We start from the raw sequence: 21,691 nt of genomic DNA on the forward strand, positions 1-21,691 counted from the left end.
TTTACAAAAAGCAAACCCAATGACATCCAGAATATAAATTGTATTACTTTGGAGTAAAATGCAGCTAAGGTTTCTTAGTGTAGAAGGCGATGTAGAGGGCTGGGTGACTGATATACCAACAGGGTTTTGGAGTTGTACTAGACTAAGGCTGAGTTGCATCTTGGGTGGTTTTTGTTCTAGATTCATTCAGTCTAATTCTGAAATCTCCTGGCAGGGGTTGTGTTTGCATTTGAGCAGGTAGAAGAGGTACCTTCCAAGGTACTGTTGGGAGCCTGGTAGCCTCAGGAACCTGGAAGGGCAGGTATAACACTTGTTTTTTGTGTGTGTCTGAGGACTTCGGTTGCTGTTTGTAAGTCCTGTGGAGGAATTCCTTGGCGATGGGTGATGGTTAGCCTAACAAATGGGAAAGACCACGCTAGCACTGTACTTGACTTCAATGCACATTGCTCATTGAACCCATTGTGAGTTGTGACAAACATGTCCAAGTTGATGAGTTTTGCTTTTGTTACTGCCCTGCCTTTTTATAGATGAAGTTTCCTTCCTATTCCAGTCATGGAACAAATGTCAAAATACAAAATCACATCCAAGGAAGTTACATCTTTACATGCAATGGGTTGTTTTTTTCTAGTGCAAAATATGGAAATTCAATCACTTCTTTATAGATAGCTCTGGTGTTGGCATTACTAGAACCCCAAACACATATGAACTGTTAGACAAAAAAAATGAAATGAAATGTTTCTGCTTTCATAGCAAAAGCATGTGTTAGAACTTACATATAATGTAATTCAAGTTTTCTTTCTATTATTTGTAACTCAATGATCCCCAGAGCATGGCTAAGCTGAACGTATTTCCATCCGACAATTAAGACAAATCACATTTTGAACTTTACGGAATAATATTTTCTCCAGTACCTTCCTTTGTAGACCACAAATAGTTTTGGTAGTTTCCTTAGTATAGAAAGAATTATAACAAAATTAAGACCCAACTGAAGTTATATAAGTGGCCACTAGGAACTTAGTATAATCCCAGTGGTGCAGAGTCTGGGAATTATCTGCCCAGATGTGAGTTAAAGCCACTCCCAAACTCTTTTTACAAGGCCTGGGTGCTCAGAATTAATTTTTAGTTTTTGCAGTTTTAAATTGTTGAAAATAAACAAGAATGGTATGCTATCAGTATATATATATATATATCTATCAGTATATATATACATTATATATATGTATATATATACATATACACACACACACACATACACACACACACATATATATATATATATATATATATATATATATAACATATATATATATATATATATATATATATATATAACTCACAAAGCCTACACTATGTCCTGTCTAGTCCTTTATAGAGAGCTGAGCCCCAAAAGAGAGAATTCTGAAGATACATTGCATGGCAAGTGGTAATGGTATAAATTACAGTATTTGTGTGCACCATCACATAGACCATTATTGATATAACCATTGATTAATTATAATGGCTTTATTTGAGGCTTCAATTGCTTTTCTAGGAAAAAGGAAAAAAATACTTGTACTATTTTTGACTACTTATAGTCAACGTTGGAGAACTTATCAGTTCTCCAAAACTGATAAATCAATTACCATGCCCGATAAGAGAAATACAACAAATATGGTTGTATAACCTAATCTCAGGAGAGAGATAATAATTTTATAAACCTGTTTAATGATGAGAATATTATGAATTCTATAAAGTCAGTGTCGATTTTCTCTTTAAATAATATTTAATATTAAATTTTTAAGTGATAGTGTGGATGTCTATTTTTCTTCTTTTTGGTGATTTGGCTAAAAATGTCCAAGCCATGATGCTAATCTATTTACATCATTAACATAAAATTTCCAAATAAAATATTTCATCTTAACATATTACAGAAATGATTTTGTTACACTAATTCAGGATTTTACTAGATAATTCATAGAGGGGAAAATGCTTGTGTTTTGTTTGTTTGGTTTTGTTTTTAGCTCTAAGTAATTAAAGGTTTTCTAAACCAATATGTGTAAGTAGTTCAAGTTGTGTATACATATGTGGGAAGAACCAAATATTGTGCATTTTCATAATTCATGTGAATTTCAAACAGAGCAAAATTTCACCACAAAGAAAATAAATATTTTATTCCTAACACTGAGTGAATATTTGCAAGTTCTATGTAAACCATTTATTTCTAGATTTTTGGCCTCCTTCTGAGCTTTTGAGCTAGGTTCCATATTTTTGCAGTAGTTGTTCTTGACTTCTTTATATGACTCTACTTTCTAATAGAAAAAGAGAGATTTTTAAGAGGAACAAATGCATGTTTTGGGCTCATATTCAAAATAGATATTATGTTTTTAAGGGCCACATTACATAGAGTAATTCAAAGAGTTAACTATGTGATTTCTTGTACACATAAGCCCTGCCTAATTTTTACAATAAGAACTCCAGTTTCAGGACTGGGAAGGTGGCTCAGTGGTAGAGTGCTTGCCTTGCATGCATGAGGCTGTGGGTTCGATTCTCAGCACAATATAAGCAGATAAAGCAGGAAGTGGCACTGTGGCTCAAGTGGTAGAGTGCTAGCCAAGAGCTGAAGAGCTGAGGGACAGCGCCCAGGCCCAGAGTTCAGACCCTACGACCTACAAAAAAAAATAATAAAAGAACTCCTATCTCTAGAAACCTAAAGTGGATATTCCTAACACATTGATTTATTTTTGTTAGTTGTAAGTAGGTAAATACAGAGACACAGATTATAAACAATTTATTTATTAAAAGATGGTAAATTGTATATTTTCCTAATTTCTTCATTTATCTTAAGGGGCTCTTCTTTTGTGAGTTTAACACAAAAATCAGACAAATACAACCAGTCTTTTCCTTTCTGAAGCACTCATGGTCTGGTGATCTGTCTAATGCAACATCACCAACATCATACCTCTTGTGTGTGTGTGTGTGTGTGTGTGTGTGTGTGTGTGTGTGTGTGTGTGTGTGTGTGTGTGTGTGTGTGTGTGTGTGTGTGTGTGTGTGTGTGTGTGTGTGTTCATTGTCCCTAAATAGAAATGCTGGTGATATGAAATCCTGAAATCATGTGGCAGAATATATCTTTTCTCTAGATTCTAATATTTTTTTCTAGTGATAGAATGTGGATTTCCAAGTCTTTTCTATTCTGGTACCATCAGCTGGAATCAGAGAAAAATGTTGGCTCTCAAGGGGCACTCTGTGCACTGAGGGGCATCTAGCAGCATCCATGGGTTCTACCCACTAGGTACTCATAGTATTGTCCCCCTACACACACACACACACACACACACACACACACACACACACACACACACACACACACACACACACACACACACACAATCAAAATTGCCTGTAGCCATTGACAAATTTCTTCTGGATGGCAATGTTGCCTTCCTTGAGAGCTACTAATATTAATTATGGGGGGAGAAATTATTCTTGTGTTATTTACCACAGAGTTGACTGGACATGTTTCTAATAGATACCCAGATTGCATTCAGGCGGTCAGAAATAGCAAAAACATACAATAGCCTGCCAAATTTGTCCTAGTGTTGAGTATACATGGTTTCTTCTGTACTTCTATGTCCTAAAATGGCCTGGAAAATAAGAATCCAGTCCTCTTCCATAGAAGTCTTTAAGGATATTCTGTGCCAAGCCAGATTTCACATGCATTTCCATTCCATCCATCCCAGCATTCACAGTTTCCACAGCTACATATTCCATTCCCTGCAACAAAATACACACAACGATCAAAATGCACGATTCAAATAGGCTATTATAAACTATAACTACCCATAAGAAAACCATTCTATTCATCCTCTGTCAATTTCCTTACTGTACAATAATATCACTACATTTTGTTAAGCATCTGAGCGAACTCAAGCCACCAATGACATCCATTTGATGCCATGATTTGTCAATCAACTAGTTAGTATTCTGTATTACTCAGCTTTGTGACCATGTCACACTTTTATTTTCCATAAAGAAGAAATTTATATGTCTTTACTTTCCCTATACTTTAAGCAAAAATTATGTATACCCAATTATTAAGACTAATAAATGATAGTATAGAGACTACAACACAGATCAGCCGGTTTATGCATTGCTCCTACCATTCCACCTCCTGAAAACAACCAGCACAACAATAAATGGCACCCGAGTCCTGCTAAAAATAAGCATTTATCCTCTCCACTGCACTTGAAATAGGATGGCAGTCAAGAGACCTCTGTTACCAGTATGACTGACGTTGTGTGATTTCATAGAGTGAGCTACCTTGTGGAATTTTCCTAAAAATCATTTATTCTGCTTCATTCTCTTGTATTCAGTGCCTAGGGATCATGGGAGTGCTTATTCACAGATACCTACTCTGTTTTTATAGTTACTTCATATTGACACTCCTAGCTTGATTGTACGGAAGCTGTCTTGTCTAAGCACTTAAGATAGCATTTGTGGAGTATCCTTTGGCCCTACAGTAATCTGTGGCATGGAACAATTAGAGTAGCTCAACACCGCACCTGTGCAAATGAGACCATCATGTTTGTCGCAATCTCTGTCATCGCAGTCACAGAATTCCCCTGAAATGTACCATTCTTCTGCAGAACAAATGCACTTTCCACAGTGACAAGAACCTGAAATCACAAAGCGCATTACTCACTGCTGTTAGCTAACTAAAGGTTTCCATCTAGCATAGAACAGTGCAGACATACTGACAATAGGTTTCTCATAACCTGTCTTCCAAAGGTAAAAGTTTATTGAATGGCTGCTTTCTCAGAGGGGAGCTTTACTTACTGTAATTCATAAAGGTCATCCAGGAAAGACTTCATTATGAATCTAGACAGTGGCAATTAGCCTTGAGCAAATGTTCCCTGGCCCAGTCTCATTGAAATGTCAATGAGAACAGAAAGTGGCTGCTTCTTAGAGCTGGTCTCCCAGAAAGGTGTTTAAAAATAGGTGTTTTGTTGTTATTGTTGTTGTTTTCTTCATTTATTCTTAACTGAGTCATATTTTAAAGTGTCAGTTCTTTGAATTAGGCCAATAGTAAATTCTATTAAATGAGAGTGCATTTTACAATTAAAATAACTACTCAATTATTAAGCTCATCATTTGGATGTTTGTTTTCATGGGTTTCTTTTAAATCAATTTATTTTTATTACCTTTAAATAGTTGTGCAAAGGGATTCCAAATCAACATGTCAACTTACATGTATAATACATTTTGATCACTGTCTCCCCTTTGGCCACCTTTCCCCCATGCCTCTTCTACGCCAAGCCCACTCCGTGCCTTCAAATTCTTGTTTCCTTTGTCACATACGTACTTGGACACATACATATACATATGGAGTAGCTAACTAAAGTGATAAAATATGCATACTATCACTTTGAGACTTCATCTTCAGGGTTTCTGCCACAATCAAGGATAGCACAAATCCACCCCAAATAAATTTAATCTCCTTTCCCACTACTTTACCGTTCTTCCTTTCCTTGTACCTAACTAGAAAACTGCTCTGATTATGAAAAAATAAATATTTTTTTGGTTACTGAGACTTTTACTAGTGGTATATTTAAAATAAATTAAAATAGGAGCTATATAAGGTCCAAAAGAGAAGAGAATTTTCTCAAATTTTTTTATGACAGGCTAAAATATCTTCATGTTGGAAAACGATTTCTTTCCACTGTAGGAAGAGAGACAACTTTCAAATTCAAAAGAATTTCTCCTTGCATTTTTTTTTGGGGGGGTGATTATTCTTTTTGAATGCAACTTTCCTTTTACTAAAAGATGGCTATAGATAGTGCTATTTTTTTTATTCAAAAATCACCCTGAGAAAATGTGAAACAGTAAAAGTATTGTCACAGTTAATAAAATCCAAACTCGGTAAGTTCAAATGTATTGTGGGTGAGTGGGAAGCAATTGTGAGTGCTTCTACTCAATCTCTGTGATGGGAGGATAATTGACAATTTGGGGAAATGGAAATCAGGAAACCTAGAAACTAGGGAAATGGCATTATAGTTATCTTTGAAAGAATCCAAGTTGTTAAGTTCATGTATCCCAAACATGAAATACTATGTAGTATTCCTATCATGGAAATCGATAGATACAGTTTAGGTAAAAGAATCCCCAATGGCCGAATTGAACTTGGACATTCCTTGTCATACATCTCAAAGGAAGAGAGAAGTCAGAATTAGTCACATGGTAAGAACTATGTTTACAGTTCCTTTTTTAAAAAAATGTCTTGCTTAATTATAACTTAATTTCATTTAGTCTTGACTTCTTTTCCCAAGGCTCTGTATTAGTTTGCAAACTCATTGACAACAATCAGCCATCTTGCATGTCCCAGGAGTGATTGACAATCTAGAGTCTGCTCAGGACCTTGGTAACTGGTCTGCACAGGACAGGATGGAAGAGATGGTGACCCCTTTGACTCATCCCAATGCCGCGTTTCCTTATTTTAGAATAGTATTTATTCTCACTTTAAAGCCTTTCTTTGGAATTTCTAGGGATGCTTGTTTAACAATGGTTAGTGATGGGACATTCCATTGACTATTAAAGAAATTCTTCAAGAGGCACCATAGTTCAATATTTTATTTCCGTGAGTGGAGAAAGACTAATTATTTAAAGGCTTTGACTATTTTTAGTTGTTTCTAAATCTCCCTTCTGCTACAAATTTATTTCTACAGCTTAAGTAAATGATTGTAAATGCCCATGTGTGTCACAATTCATGAAAGGGCCTCACATTTCATCGTATACTTATTTCCTGCTCCTGGAACTATTCTACTCACTACTCTAGAATACTGAGCTAAGCATTTTGTTAAAACTGGTAAGCTAAGCACAAGTTAATATGGTTTAGACAGATAACACATCTGACAGGTAAATTCTAATGCCAAGATCTACTAGTCATGAAACAGAAAAAAAGACTGATTTTGTATGTACCATGAAATTGTAGCTTCTTTTGGTCAGCATTTCCCCGCCATGGTGTTTTCCCCTGTTTGTTAATGGATTAGCTCAATGCATTTTAGAGATAGGAAATTATTCTGCTGCTTGTATAACTAGGAGTAGCATAGCATGTAATAACAATACAATGTGAATAGCTATTAGGACCTACTACAGCACTTTTCTCATAGAGTGCTCTGGATGTTACCATCAATAACTGCTAACAGGAGTGGACTGTCCTCTGAAGTGGGAAATACTTGAGAAGATTTTGTCTGGTAGATGTAGGCTGCCTGACTACCCACACGTGAGCCATTGTTCAACTCAGTTATCTGGGAATTACCAACTCCGGACCAGCATAGGGGAAGCAGTTGGCTCATCTTGGCAGAAGTTCTAAGGTGGTAAATTCACAACACCACCACTAATCCTGTTTTTGTTCTCAATGTAAAAATCCTTGAGAATATTCTACCTCCCTCTGTGCTTTTAGCTGGCTTTCATTCCTGGGGAAATCAGCCACATTTTTTCATGTGTCTTTGGAATATCCTTAGAACACTAGAAGGTGAAAGAAATAGACATCTCTACTTTTAGATATAAGATTGGAAGAATAGAATGGGTAAGGGAATTGCCTAGGACCACAGAGGCAATAAACAACAGTTATTTTAAGATTTTCTTCTGATTCAATCTACTGTCTAGCTATCTCCCTGTGATGACTCTCACAGACTTAAAAAAAAAAAAGTTCACATACTTTCAAAGTGAGTTATTTGCTGTTGCAGATTTGATAGGCAATTATATTGGATGGGGTTAGCAGAACGTTGGGCCCATGTTTCAAAACATAAATTTTATCTATCCCCTTTCTTAGGGGATATAGGACAGGGAGCTGGCAGAAAGAGATACGTGGACGACGTGGTATGGTTTGAATTTACTGGATAATTTGGGACCCAATGAATGTCATTGTGAGGGTTTAAAGGGGCATTGAATGACATGTAATTGTAACCATTGACACACACAGCATCCTTAAGAACATGAGAGACTGGGCTCAAGATATTAAGGTTAAACACATATGTTGTCATCTTGAATCCACATAAATAAATCTGCCAAAATAGCAAACAAGGCTATGAATATCCTGTATTTTAGTATATGATAGGTAAACCCTTTGGGAGACTTGGCCATCAAACATATATATCTCTCTCAGTTATTTCTAACAATTGGAGCCTAAGGGCAAGGTGCCATTCCATGATTCGCATTGGTTGGACTTCCTTTTCCATTCATCAAGCCTGACAAAATGCTGCAATCTGACATCCCAGCAGGCAGATTTCACTATTGTACTAACGACTCCATCTGTTACGAAGGTCACAACAATGTATCTTGTTTTAAATTTTTCTATGGAGTGATTTATTGTCTTGGCTATAAATTTGTAAAGAAATAAAATGCTTTTTCTTCATCGTCTCCTGAGGGAACAGCTTTATTCACAGCTCGTGGCAAGTGCACGGTTCAGACATCTTTTTTGCTGGGGGGGCGGTAGTTGGGAGAGGGAGAATCTGAGTGTCCCACCACAGCCATCATAAGCCTGGGCTCACCCCTGCTCCATTGTCAGAGGGAGTCTTCCATGACCATCAGGCTGCAGGCTTTTTAGCTACAGATTTGAGAAAGACAAATCCATGAGATGTAGCAGAAATGCTAGGCCCCAATCAGATAAATTACACAGCTTACAATTTTCAGCCCTCACATTGAAATGCCTTGTGGATTGCATGAGTTGCTCTTCTTGTGTCTTTTATGGAAAGTATGAGATGGTATTCCCCAAGGAGAACAGGAATAGCCACTACATCCCATGATCCTTTCTGCCTCCCAAAGACTGTGAACTCAGTGTCGCCCAGCAATGATGTCACCAGAACATGAGGAGAGAAAGCAGTCCTGAGATAGCTCTGCCCATTGCTGAGGAGCTCAGGAAAAGTGCGGCCTTGGGCAGCCTTTACAGTTGTTTTTATCATCTAAAGACTTCAAAGCACTTCAATTGAGTGATACACATTTAGTAAAATATGCTTTCAACCCATTATGATTGATTTCCATTGATGTCTATCACCCAAAGCAGGCAACTTGGAAAGACATTCACGAGACAGAATTTTTGGTTTGGTTTGGAGTAACGCTTGATGTAGGTCAGTTTTTAATTTTTTTCTTGTTCTTTACACTTACCATGCAAAAACTTGAGAATGTTTTCTCAAACTCTAAGGCATTAGATAAGAATGATTATTCCTTATAAAGGAAAAACTTTTACCTTATTGAGCTGGGTTTGTGTGATTAGAGAGAGAGATACACACACGTATGTGTGTATATGTGTATGTGTGCATATGTTTATGCATATATGTATATATACATACATATACATATGTATGTACATACACGTTTTCAAAATAAGCGATATAAAGGAGCACATTAAGACTTCAGTCTGAAGAGATCCTCATTTGTTGGCTTTTCTATGGAAAGCTTATTCCAATGATTACTCTGTGAATGAAAACCAAGCAAAACAGTATCAAGTGATAAATCTTTTTTTCTACATTTCTTCATCGAGCTCCAAAGCAAGTCTATCTAGATACACAATGGTTGGATCATAGGAAGGTATGATTGGCTTCGGACTGCATACAATTTAATAGGAGACTGAACCGAGGGAACAAAGTTCCTGCTTTAACCTCATGTGAGGGCCATTTGCCTCTGAAATGACATTTGGATGGAGGTCTGGTCTCCTAGCCCAGAGAGTACTATAAACAGAAGTCTGTAATAGAATTCCTGGAATCCAAGGACATGGCTGTCTATTAAAATGAGCCCTTTTGCTTAGGCTTCCTGCAGGCACACAGCTGGCCAGACCTTCCATCTGCTCCCAGCTCTGCAGTCACTTCAAGCACAGGCCTTGTTGGGTAGGTGAAGTAGGTGCTGCAATCTGGGTATAGAATACCCATGGTGCATCCTGCTCTCAGAGAGCTTCATGGGCTAGAGAGCACTACTTGACATCTCTATGACATTTTTGCTCCACAGTATCCTCTTTACAAAGGAATGACATGCTCAACTAGTGCCACGTCTTGAAAGTGGGTGTATATAGTAAGAGAGTAGTTAGGGAGGAACCCTCCTTTGCACGAAACTGTGAAGCTAAGGGAGACCCAGGCTACTCCAAACTTCTAATTCCACAAAAGTCAACTCTCCAACTTGTGGGAGAGTCACTAGGCTTCCATGTTTCCCTAATTATAAGGCAAGGAGGATTATGATACTTTCGATGAGTGGTAAGTGCCATGATTCTTGAAATTCTTTCAAGAATATTATTCAGGGCTGGGAATGTGGCTGAGTGGTAGAGTGCTTGCCTCACATGCCTGAAGCCCTGGGTTCAATTCCTCAGTACTGCATAAACAGAAAAAGCCAGAAGTGATGCTGTGGCTCAAGTGGTAGAGTGCTAGCCTTGAGCATAGCTAGGCTCAGGGACAGAGCCAGGCCCTGAGTTCAAGCTCCAGAACTGGCAAAAAAAAAAAAAAGTATTATTCAAAGCTAGGTACCAGTGGCTCACACCTGTCATCCTAGCACCCAGAAGGCTGAGATCTGAGGATCACAGTTCAAAAACAGTCAGGACAGACAAACTACCTCCAATTAATCAACAAAACACTAGATGTGAAGCTGGGCACCGGTGGCTCTCGCCTGTAATCCTAGCTACTCAGGAGGCTGAGATCTGAGGATTGCGGCTCAAAGCCAGACCGGGCAGGAAAGTCCATGAGATTCTTATCTCCAATAAACCACTCGAAAACCAGAAGTGGTGCTGTTGCTCAAGAGGTAGAGTGCTCACCTTGAGCTGAAGAGCCCAGGGACAGCGCCCAGGCCCAGAGTTCAAGTCAGCCCCATGACTGACCAAAAAAAAAAAAAAAAATTCACTTAAGTAAGCCAGACCCAAAGAAACAGAGGGCCCATGGTTTCCCTTATCTGCAATAACTAGTATATTTCTGAGACAAGCAGAAAAGGTCAGATAAGTTGGTGTTAGGTGAAATGAACCCCAAGATAAGTATTGAAATGTTTTTTTTTCTTTCATGTGATTGTTTCTAATGTATTTATAAGATGATTTCTTTGTTGCTTTGTATGTGTCCCCCCACTCCCCCAGTATAACCCCTGCTCTCAATGTATTTGATGTTGGTAAAATTTGTGGAGGGGAAGGGCAAAAACAAATCATTTAAATAGGGATACACGTGGACTCATTGCAACAATGGGATGTACAAGTCCTTATGTCGAAAAATGAACTTCACAACGTTGGCCAGAGGGTGGGGGGGGGTGGGAGGGTGAGGAGAGGAGCGGGGTGGGAGATGGGAAGAGATGGGAAGGGGAAACAAAGGAGGAGGCTACAATGCTTGATAAGAAATGTACACATTATCTTGCCCATGTAATTGTAACCCTTCTGTACAGTATTTTCACAATAATAATAGTAAAAAAAAAAAAAACCAAAAAACACTAGATGTGAAGGTATGGCTCAACTAGTAGAGTGCCAGCCTTGAGCACAAAAGCCAAGAGAGAGTATCCAACCCTGAGTTGAACCCTACTGGAATATTATTCAAAAGCAAACATTGTTCAAAAGTAAGGTGTCTAAAATTTAAACTATTTGAGTCTTTATCAGAAAAAGAATGCTGTGGTATGTGTGTGTGTGTGTGTGTGTGTGTGTGTGTGTGTGTGTGTGTGTGTGTGTGTGTGTGCGTGTGTGTGCATGTGTGTGTGTATGGTTTGTGTGTAAAAAAGGTAGTGTGTGCAAGGGATGGTCTACTTTTTCATTATATCTGTTTCTGTGGTAAATCTCTGGGTGGCTGGCTTCTAGCCAATCAACTTGAAGGTTATAACTATTCTTTGCTGGTATTTTTCTCTTTCATTTTATTATTGTCTATTTACTTACACTAGGTTATACATGTTTGCTTAGAACAATTCATAATTTCATTTTGTGCTGATCCTGGGGCTTGAACTCAGGACTTGGGCACTGTCCCTGAGCTTGAGCCACAACTCCACTTGTGGCTTTTTGGTAGTTAATTCGAGATAGGAGTTTCATTGACTGGAGCTGGCTGAAACTTCAATCTTAACATCTTAGCTTCCCTCCCGACTGGCTAAGATTACAGGGGTGAGCTACTGGTGCCTGGCCACAATTGGTAGTTTTTAAGGCAAAGTAAATCATACCAGAATTAGGAGACTCATATACTCATTTCCTTTTTCATGAAAAGTTTTAGCTTTTCCCCTATGATTTTTACATGAACTCCTCTCACTTCTTCTACAGACACATGTCAGAAATTCAAGAATCATATCCTATCTGGTCTGTGCTATGTGTGAGCTAAACTCAGAGACTATCCTTTGCCTTTTCTCCTGGTTTTTGTCTATTCCATCCTACTGGTCATTAAAATGATCCATTTTATCTTTGAGCCACAACTTTGTCCGCAGTGACCGATGATCTTTTTCTTTCTCTCTTTTTTTTTGTCAGTCATGGGGCTTGAACTTTGGGCCTGAGCATTGTCTGTCCCTCAGCTCTTCAGCTCAAAGCTAGTGCTCTACCGCATGAGTCACAGTGCTACTTCTGGTTTTCTGGTAGTTTATTGGAGATAAGAAACTCACAGACTTTCCTGCCCAGGCTGGCTTTGAACCGTGATCCTCAGATCTCAGCCTCCTGAGTAGCTAGGATGACAGGTGTGAGCCACCAGCACCTGGCCTGATCTTCTTTTTCATGGGTTGCTCTCCAGTGTTTCATTATCTTAGATGCTAACTTTCTTCTGGTTAATGGGCAGGAGGGTTGCTGCTTGACGTCTTACAAGCTATGTGTCAGAACAGGAGTACAGTCCAGATTCAGGCAGACATACTCACCCTTCCCCGAGCACAATATGCCATCTGCCGATTCACACAGGCTCCTGCTTTGCTCTTCTGTCATGTTACATTTCCTCGGATGTTGGCAGTGTGCGCCGAACCACCCTCGCTCACAAACACACCGACCACAGGAGCACGTGCCATGGCCTGTGAAAGGCACAGGGAGGGGGAGGAGAGGATGAGCTGGGCAAATAACCACTGGAGTAGAGTTTTCAACAGCACACTCTCTCCTGTCATGCATTGTGCATTTGGCATTGTCACTGAAAGAAAAAAAAAAGTCACTCGAGACCAAGCTTAATGTGATGAATTGGAATGCAGCACGAGATGAACTTGAGAGACAGAAATCTTAAAATAATTTCAAATGGAATTACAACATCCATTTTTTGAAATGGAATACTTCCTCATTTATATCCTTATCGATATGGAGTCTCAGTGCTATCTTCATTCTGCACACCAAAAATACGGAAACCCAATTTGTAAGTCCACTCACGTAACCATTGCTTGCCACAGTTATTAATTGCTCTCCTATGGCTTCGTAATAAAAAAACAAAAGACCCTTGCTATTGCTTTACTTCTGTGCCTCTCTCCAGCTGCTAACAAATAGAAGTACAAGTAGTAATGTGTCTCTATTAAGGAAAAGGAGTTCAACACAATACTAGGTTTAGAATCACATTGGGATTCTTTTCTTATTTTTTGCTCATATCCATTCCAATCTTTTGGTTTCTCTGCAACACGGCATTTGTGAGTTGTACCTGCGCGCATGCACCCCTCTAGGTGTTTGCCACCAACACTCCACGGGCTTGCATGATTTGCCAGTTTAATTCTTTATTTCCATCCATGTCTTATTCCTTTTCCTGACATGTGTCAGGTCTGTCTGACTCACTTATTTGCCTGGAAAGGATTTCCTAAGTGTCTATTATGAACCTAGCAAATGGCTATGTTCTAGGGGCTGTGAACTCAAACATGAGGTGCGCAGTGGGTCTAGTTTGTCTCTCTGAGACATACGCGATCACCACTGAGACTGGCCAGTTTCTCTCAAGCTACTGACATCATTAGCATTTGACTATTTGCTCTAGCTGAACCTTCAACAGCAAATTTGAATCCATCTGCTCCCTGGCACTCATTTCTTCACAAGAAAAGATTAATAACGAACGTTTGCTTTCAGTTCATTGTTATAATTAATTTAACACAACCACCCGTGAAGCCAGGCCATGGTTTTCTAAAGTACATAACCATCTGGAAGTTAATGAAAAGCCAATGGGTTATTCAAAAGAGAATTCTCTTTACAGAATTATTTCCAATAGCTTCTTCTTACCCACATGTGGCAATATAAAACTCAGTATCACCCCAAGTCTTAGCATCTAGTATTAATCCCATCCTTCAGTCAGGAAATGAGCCTGAGGAACAGAAATTATACTTAAAATCACATAGTTGAACAACACTAGATCAGTCTTGACTCTTTCCTCATATTTGAATGTCCACACATCTTCCATTCTGTCACATTTCCTCTAGTGATCAATTTAGAAAATAAGAAGTCTGGCAGACTTTTCATAAATGCTAATTTTCTCCAGTAGTGTTGTCTATTAAAGGGATGCACTCAACATTCATGGGCTGTTTCTTTCCCCACTCAAAGTCTGCCCTGATTGCCGGACTCTTCTTGTCCTTTGACAATTCTCCCTTGTCTCTATGTCTCTGTTCTTCTGACATGATAAACAGAGCTATGCTCTATCTTCTATTTTGAATCACCTTTATTTCCCTCTTCAAATTGATTGAAAAGTTCATCAGATTATAAGATGTGTGACAATCACAGTGATCACATGGCTGAACCTCCACTTCCTACACTCCTATGATCTCCTACTCTGTGGTCTATTAACTTCCTAACTCATTCTTCCAGACCTCCGTGCATAATTTCCTTTCCAACAGCTAATACGGAAGTCAGTCTTCTTTATTCCCATTTCCTTGGATGGGACAATTCTGCTTCCAGTCTAGCAGAACAAAATGTTTTCAATAATATTTGAATTTCCTCCACATTCCTCACCAGTTGTCAAGTTTCATTGAGACCACCTCCAAGTGTCTGCTTTGTATCAGAACCATCCACCTTTGAGACACCTCTCCACTATGTCTCAGCATTCTTTCTCATTCCCTACAGCAAACCTTTACGTACATCACACCCTGGCCTCTAGTTCTGAATAACTCCTTAATGTATTTTGCATTAAAATGAAATTTAGAACCTGAAGGTATTTTTCTAATCATAGGCTTTCTCTTCTTCCTTTCACTGAACTAATCCAACAATTCCTGTACATTTCACATGCTTTTCTGAACCCATGCCTTTACTCATTTAGGAATGCTTTTCCCACACTAGACATTTAAGTTTGCTTTAATTTTAAAGGTCAGTGAATAACTACACAAAGATTTTTACCAATAGTCACAAGTGGAAGGCATGACCTTTCCTTTGAATTTTCTCCCTCCTTCCTTTCCCTTCATTCCTTCACTCTCCCTTCCTCCCATTCTTCTTCTCCTGCCTTATGTTTCTCCCTCCCTTCCTCTCTCTCTTTCCCCTTTCTTCCTCCCTCCCTCTTTCCCTCATTTATTCCCACTCCCTCTCTCTCTACTCTTTCCTTTGTTCTTCCCTTCTTTTCCTTTCCCCTTTCCCTCCCTCCCTCCCTTCCTTCCTTCCTTCCTTCCTTCCTTCCTTCCTTCCTTCCTTCCTTCCTTCCTTTCTTCCTTCCTTCCTTCCTTCCTTCCTTCCTTCCTTCCTTCCTTCCTTCCTTCCTTCCTTCCTTCCTTCCTTCCCTGTCTTCTCTCTTTCATTCTTTAATTTATGTGGAGCTGTGGGTAGGGAGGTGGCAGCAGCAATGCAGAGAAATGCGTAGAAACCTATTGTGGTCCTAGAACCTATGCCTAAGAAACAGGCTGTTGGACTGGATATGGTATGGGAAGGAAGGAAACAGCTGATTTTCTGGCAGAAAAATAACCAAAATAACCATGCAACTTATAAAAAATGGAAGTTTCAGGAGTAAGAGATTGAAAGTAGTAACTGGTGCCTATCTGAACCTTCTGTATATTAGAGATCTTAAGAAACTGAGTTGTAAATTCAAGGAAGAAGCTGACTCATACCTGAAGCTCAGAGGCCTAAAATGCTGGCATTTGAAAGATTAAGTGACATTTAGAGGTTAGAAGCGAGTAAGCCAACTCATGGAGAAATAAGACTTGGAAAAAAAGGACTAAGGTACAGGAATAATAGACAACTACTAAAATCCAGCAAGAAAAGAACAAAACAAGACAGCAAATGGAGAATGTCTCATACAACAGGCCTAGTGAGTGGAATGCTCCGAAAATTTGAGATTAAAAAAAAAAAAAGAACACAAAAGTGGTTTCAGCCAGATTTTCTGAGTGTGTTGTCACTTAAGCTTATAGAGCGGAAGAACTAAGGGATAGCAATCTAGCTGTGAGAATTATCTCATGGAGAACAACTCTGCTACTCTAGCAGTGTCAGCAGTGAAATTACTGTAGAATGGATTATCATAGATCATTCTTGTCCAGAGAAACTTCTAGCATCTGGACCGACAAGAGTGTTACAGGTTTTTTGTTTGGCTTTGTTTTCTCATTGCCTTTTCTTCCGATGTGCCAAGCATCTATCAATGTGGCTCTGTTCCCTCATTGTCCAATATCCATACAAGAGTCACTGGCCACAGGCACCAATTTAGATTTCTTGAATTAAAATTTAATGCTCCATTTTCCATTCTTCATTAATCACATATTACATATCAATAGTCCCCTGTGGCCAATGGTTATTGTGGTAAAATAAAGCAGATACAAAAACAATGAAAGAAAGAAAGAAAGAAAGAAAGAAAGAAAGAAAGAAAGAAAGAAAGAAAGAAAGAAAGAAAGAAAGGAAGGAAGGAAGGAAGGAAGGAAGGAAGGAAGGAAGGAAGGAAGGAAGGAAGGCAATCTTGTGTCTTTGAAAGTTTTACTGGTGGTGCAATTCTAGATGAAGACTTTTTCAATGACATTTGTTGGTTCCAAGGCACTTTCCTTTGAAACACTGAGAATGGATCTTAGATCATACACTACATATTGTGTTCCCTTTATCCTTCTTCTATCTTAATATTAAGAAAAGCACATTTTTTATGGACTAGTTGATAATGTGGCCATGTGAAAAGTGCTTGATTACTCTGGCTTTTTTTATTTACCTGGAGGTGCTAGAAAATGAGAAATAAGAGAAAACTCTCCTGGGGAGGTTTCCAGGAAACAAGTGTTCACCAAAGGGATGGCATGAACTCATCTAGCATGTCTCCTTTTCTTTCTTTATTTTTCCCTTGCATTTCCTTCTCCCTAGAAGATGAGCACATCACAGGTTGCCTACAAGCATGGTAATGCAAGCCCTATTTTAAGAGAAGGACAGAACTGAAGTGAAGACATGGGAGTTAGGGTTACAGAGGAGTCAAAAGTGGCCATCTTGCCATCTATCCCCAGAGTGACACCTGCAGACTTGGGGCATCATCACCTTCAACCACACGTAGTCCCATCTGATGTACTTACAAATCTAGTTGAGTCTTGTGACTGGAAGATACAACTTGGAGACAATTTCTCTCCCTGTCTCCTCTGGCCTGAGCCAGAGGTCTTCCTTTTCCTCATGTAAAAAATCCACTCATGGGGCTGGGAAGGTGGTTCAGTGGTAGAGCACTTGCCTTGCAAGCATGAGGCCCTGGGTTCGATTCCTCAGCACCACATAAGCAAAAAGAAAAAAGCTGGAAGTGGCGCTGTGGCTCAAGTGGTAGAGTGCTAGCCTTGAGCTGAAGAGCTGAGGGACAGTGCCCAAGCCCAGAGTTCAGGCCTCACGACCGGACCCCCCCAAAAAATCCATCATGCCAAGAGCCCCTGAACTCATCCTATTCAGTCTGCATGGATCTCTCCAATTGCATTGAAGAAGTAGAGAACTCCCTAAAGAAATGTGAACTGATTGTGTAATTAAAGAGTGGCTCTTCATTATCCCTCCTTGTTTCTAAATTGGACCCATGGGTAGCTATTCCAGGAACACAAGGAAAAGAAGAGAAGTAATAAGAAGCCTATTTCTTTTTCTCACCCTAGATAAATATATGCAGAAGGGAAGTGTCTGATTAAACTTGTATTATGCTAAAATAATTAAACCAACATGAGCCAGCATATTAATATATTTTCTTTATGGATTCTAAAATTCCATGCATCAGTGCAAATGAGTAAATCTTAGAATTGTCACTCTAGACAAAGCATTATTCCATAGTGACATATTTGATAAGAACTATATACTATCTGTAAGATACTTGCAGTTTATCTTTTAAAATGTTTAGAGAGGCCCATACATACTAGATACAATCTAAGAGATTGAATATGAGTCACAAACAAGCTAATTAAGTGAAGAATGCTCTTACTTCACCCTGATTTTTTTTACCAGTCATTTTCATGGCTCTTTTGAGGTTGTAATTTTGGTGTAATCAAAACTGAACTGCTTTAAATTATGAAATTAGTTACATTCACCCTCAGGTACAATTGCTAATTTATCCTGACCTACAAGGATTGCCTCAATCATTTTTAGTTTTATTGTTAGGTGGATAAATAATGCTGGCTCTTGATTCTTCTGTGTCTGTTGATTGGGGAAAGTTTATGGCTGCTTTTGATTTTACTTGTTTGTTTTCTAAAATGCTTAGTCCCTGCTTCAGAGTCAGGGACCATCTTTTGCTCTCTGGACACACACTGGATTTGCAGAGTTCTAGTTCATTTTTCTAGCTAAGCCACAGCAACTATGGCTCAGGACTTGGTAGTAAGCTGAGAAAATAACCAAATATGGTAGTTCTCAAGTTTGTTCTCTTAAGCCAATGAGAAGGATGGCATTCTTTTGTTTCACATTTTCATATAAGTAAGATTTATTTGTCATTGGCTGACAATGATGGAGGTGCAGCCAATTGCTTTGGAGAAACTAGAAGCCCAACTAGAGGTCCAACTTCATTCTGAAACTCTTTTCATGGTCCCCATACCTGAAGCAAATGCATGATTCTGTCTGAGGCAGGGATGGTCATGAAGACCCTCTCTTTCCTTTAGGCTACTAGATGAAATGTCCACTTATCCCTGTTGTACATATGAATAAGCAAAGACAGAAAACCCAAAGAGCCCACCAAGATTCTATTCTAGTGTGAAATAAAAGAATTCAAGGGGATGAATGAAAATAGAAAATGTGACACACAAATATAGTGTGTGTATATGTGAGTGTAAAATGGAATTTTACTCATCCATTTGTAAGAAATGGAAAGATTTGGGAAACATTATATTAAGTGAAACAAGCCAGAGTGGAAGAAATATTGACTGCATGATTTCCCTCATTGTGAATTACCTGATTTGTTTAACTGTAACCTCTCTGTATAGCAACTCTACAATAACAATGAAAAAATAAAAATAAAATTAAAAAGTAAGATCCAATAGCACTAAAAAAAAACCCTGCAAAAAAGAAATATTTTCTTTTCTTTTTTCCTTTTTTGGTTCAGTTGTGGGGCCTGAACTCGGCCTGGGCGCTGTCTTTCAGGTCTTCAGCTCAAGGCTAGTGCGCTACCACTTGAGCCATAGCACCACTTCTGGTTTTTTTTTTTTCCTGCTTATGTGGTGCTGAGGAATCAAACCCAGGGCCTCGTGGATGCAAGGCAAGTGCTCTAGCACTAAGCCACCTTCCCAGCCCCCAAAAGAAATATTTTCTATGGAATTCTTTGTACTTTAAATAAACTTGTACTTAGAGGGAAAAAAAAAGAGTTCAAACCCTGCTCTATCTAAATACTCACATTTTTCTTCACAGTATTTCATTTCCTCATTTATTTCAAGGGAAAAATGATTACTTCAACTCATATCTAATATGAAAAATGGCAAATCTGGGCACTGGTGGCTCATGTCTGTAATCCTAGCAAATGAGATGAGAGGCTGAGAGGTGAGGATCGAGGTTGGAAACTAGGATAGGCAGACAAATCCAAGAGACTATTATCTATGATTAACCAACAAAACGTGGTCAACTGCCAGAAGTGAAGGCATTCCTCAAATGATAGAGAACCAGTTTTGAGTAAAAAAAAAAAAAAAAAAAAAAAAAAACCAGCACTAGCACAAGTCCTTGAGTTCAAACCCCCATACTTACGTAAGAAAGGGCAGAAACATGCATGCACATATCCCATTAATGCACTTGAGTGTGTCAGCACATATGGACCTTCCCCAGACATATAATCAGGTACCCCAAGATTATTCATAAACCCGGATTCAAAGAGCTTCACCCCTCCAATTGACAGACAGAAATACAAAATATCATCAGGTATTGTTTGTTGATTTGTTTCTAGGTGCTTTGTATCTTGTTCTCAACATTTTAGTTTTTGAATATCAAAAAGGAAGTATTAAATTTTTGTAAAGTTCTGTGGTGTCTAACAAACTATGAACAAACTATAATAAATGGAGATAAAACACCTTATATCCCAAATAAAGAGTAAATATAACCTTCTCAAGGTCAGGTTCAAAGAGAACTGAGAAAATTGCAGATGCAAGAGAGAGTGAAATATGCTGCTTCAATATCACAAATATTTTTTTCACCTCTGCTTTTTTTCTCAGCCTTCCCAGGTCTAAAATGTTCCTCACATCTAATTCCCACATATCCAGAGATAAGCATTCAAAGTCCAAGGGAAATGCAATTCCAACTTGAAGAGCTCTCTGATCTGAAACTGGTATATCTTCTGATTTATCTTTCTCCTTAACTTGTTGACGATTCCCTTAATTTATAACATATTTAAAAGAAGGTCTTTTATTCTGAGCTTAAAGACACAATAACCTAAGAAGGGGAGGAAGTGAGGATGGGAGGGAAGAGGGATGGAGCTGGGATAGAGATTCATTATATCCATGGGAATTGCACTAGACTTGAAGAAAAGAGGCAGGCATACTTAGAGTACAACATGAAGACACAGTGCAGTATGATGATGTCACTATGGAGGAAGTATTAAATAACCTCACCAAGGCTTCTTCCTGGATACAGCTTTGAAAGCAATGGAAGGATGGCAGACCTCTTCAGAAGTGAAAATTAGGCATCCAAGGAAAAGGAAAATCACAAATCACAAAAATCCAAATTTCACCATTCTTTGTTGCCCTCTATGAAAAAAACCATATTTCCCCCCCTAAAAGTAGTAGTATTTGAGGGGGATGCTAATGACTCAAGCCTGTAATCTGAGCTATTCAAGAGGCTGAGATCTTAGCAGGTGGTTCAAAGTCAGTCTGAGTAGAAAAGTCTATAAGACTCTTACTTTCAATTAACCGATGATAACTCATAAGCGGATGGAAATATGGTTCAAGTCATAGAATGGGAGCTTTGAGTGAAAAGCTAAAAAACATAACCATGGTCCTGAGTTCAAGCCCCATATTGGCACGCACACACACACACACACACACAATGCACGCACACAAAGATCAACATTGATTACATCAATATGATATCCGCCTGTTCAGAGCAGAAGCCTAGAATTCACTCTTGATTCTGAACTATCCCAAACTCAGATCATTCAGTTACACATTTCTGTAAACCAGACTATTCTTAGGTACAACTAAGAATTTGCTAGTGAAGGGAAATTATTTGACACGACACACGTCTCCTTAAAAAGATGAGGAATCAAATCACATCTAGCCAACAGGAGAGCGTCAAACCTCAGACATTCTTCTCCATAGGAAAGCTTCTAGCAGATTGCGAGCATGAGAGCCTGTGTAACTGAGGTTTAGACTCTCCATAAACGACAGCCTGGATGCATGGAGATAATAAGATGCACTGACGGCACAGATGTTACGCTTGTGTCTTCACACAAGCCTCTTCTCTGACTTAGGCCAGTCTGCTGCTGATTCATGA

The 21,691-nt window shown here is 38.8% G+C and overlaps 1 protein-coding gene across 1 annotated transcript in view; it reads right to left on the minus strand.

Annotated features, from left to right (window-relative positions):
- Positions 1 to 1,347: 1,347 nt before the first annotated feature.
- Positions 1,348 to 21,691, minus strand: part of Itgbl1 (integrin subunit beta like 1) — a 171,858-nt gene continuing 151,514 nt past the window's right edge. Inside the window, exons 9-11 of the mRNA XM_070002666.1 lie at positions 12,805 to 12,951; positions 4,539 to 4,652; positions 1,348 to 3,750 (exon numbers count right to left, since the gene is read on the minus strand). Coding sequence (XP_069858767.1) covers positions 3,659 to 3,750; positions 4,539 to 4,652; positions 12,805 to 12,951 — 353 coding nt within the window. The 3' untranslated portion in view covers positions 1,348 to 3,658. The remainder of the gene's footprint in view (positions 3,751 to 4,538; positions 4,653 to 12,804; positions 12,952 to 21,691) is intronic.

This window comes from Dipodomys merriami, unplaced genomic scaffold, assembly GCF_024711535.1.
Source record: "Dipodomys merriami isolate MVZ:Mamm:240054 unplaced genomic scaffold, mDipMer1.0.p SCAF_6, whole genome shotgun sequence".
Classification (NCBI taxonomy): Eukaryota; Metazoa; Chordata; class Mammalia; order Rodentia; family Heteromyidae; genus Dipodomys; species Dipodomys merriami.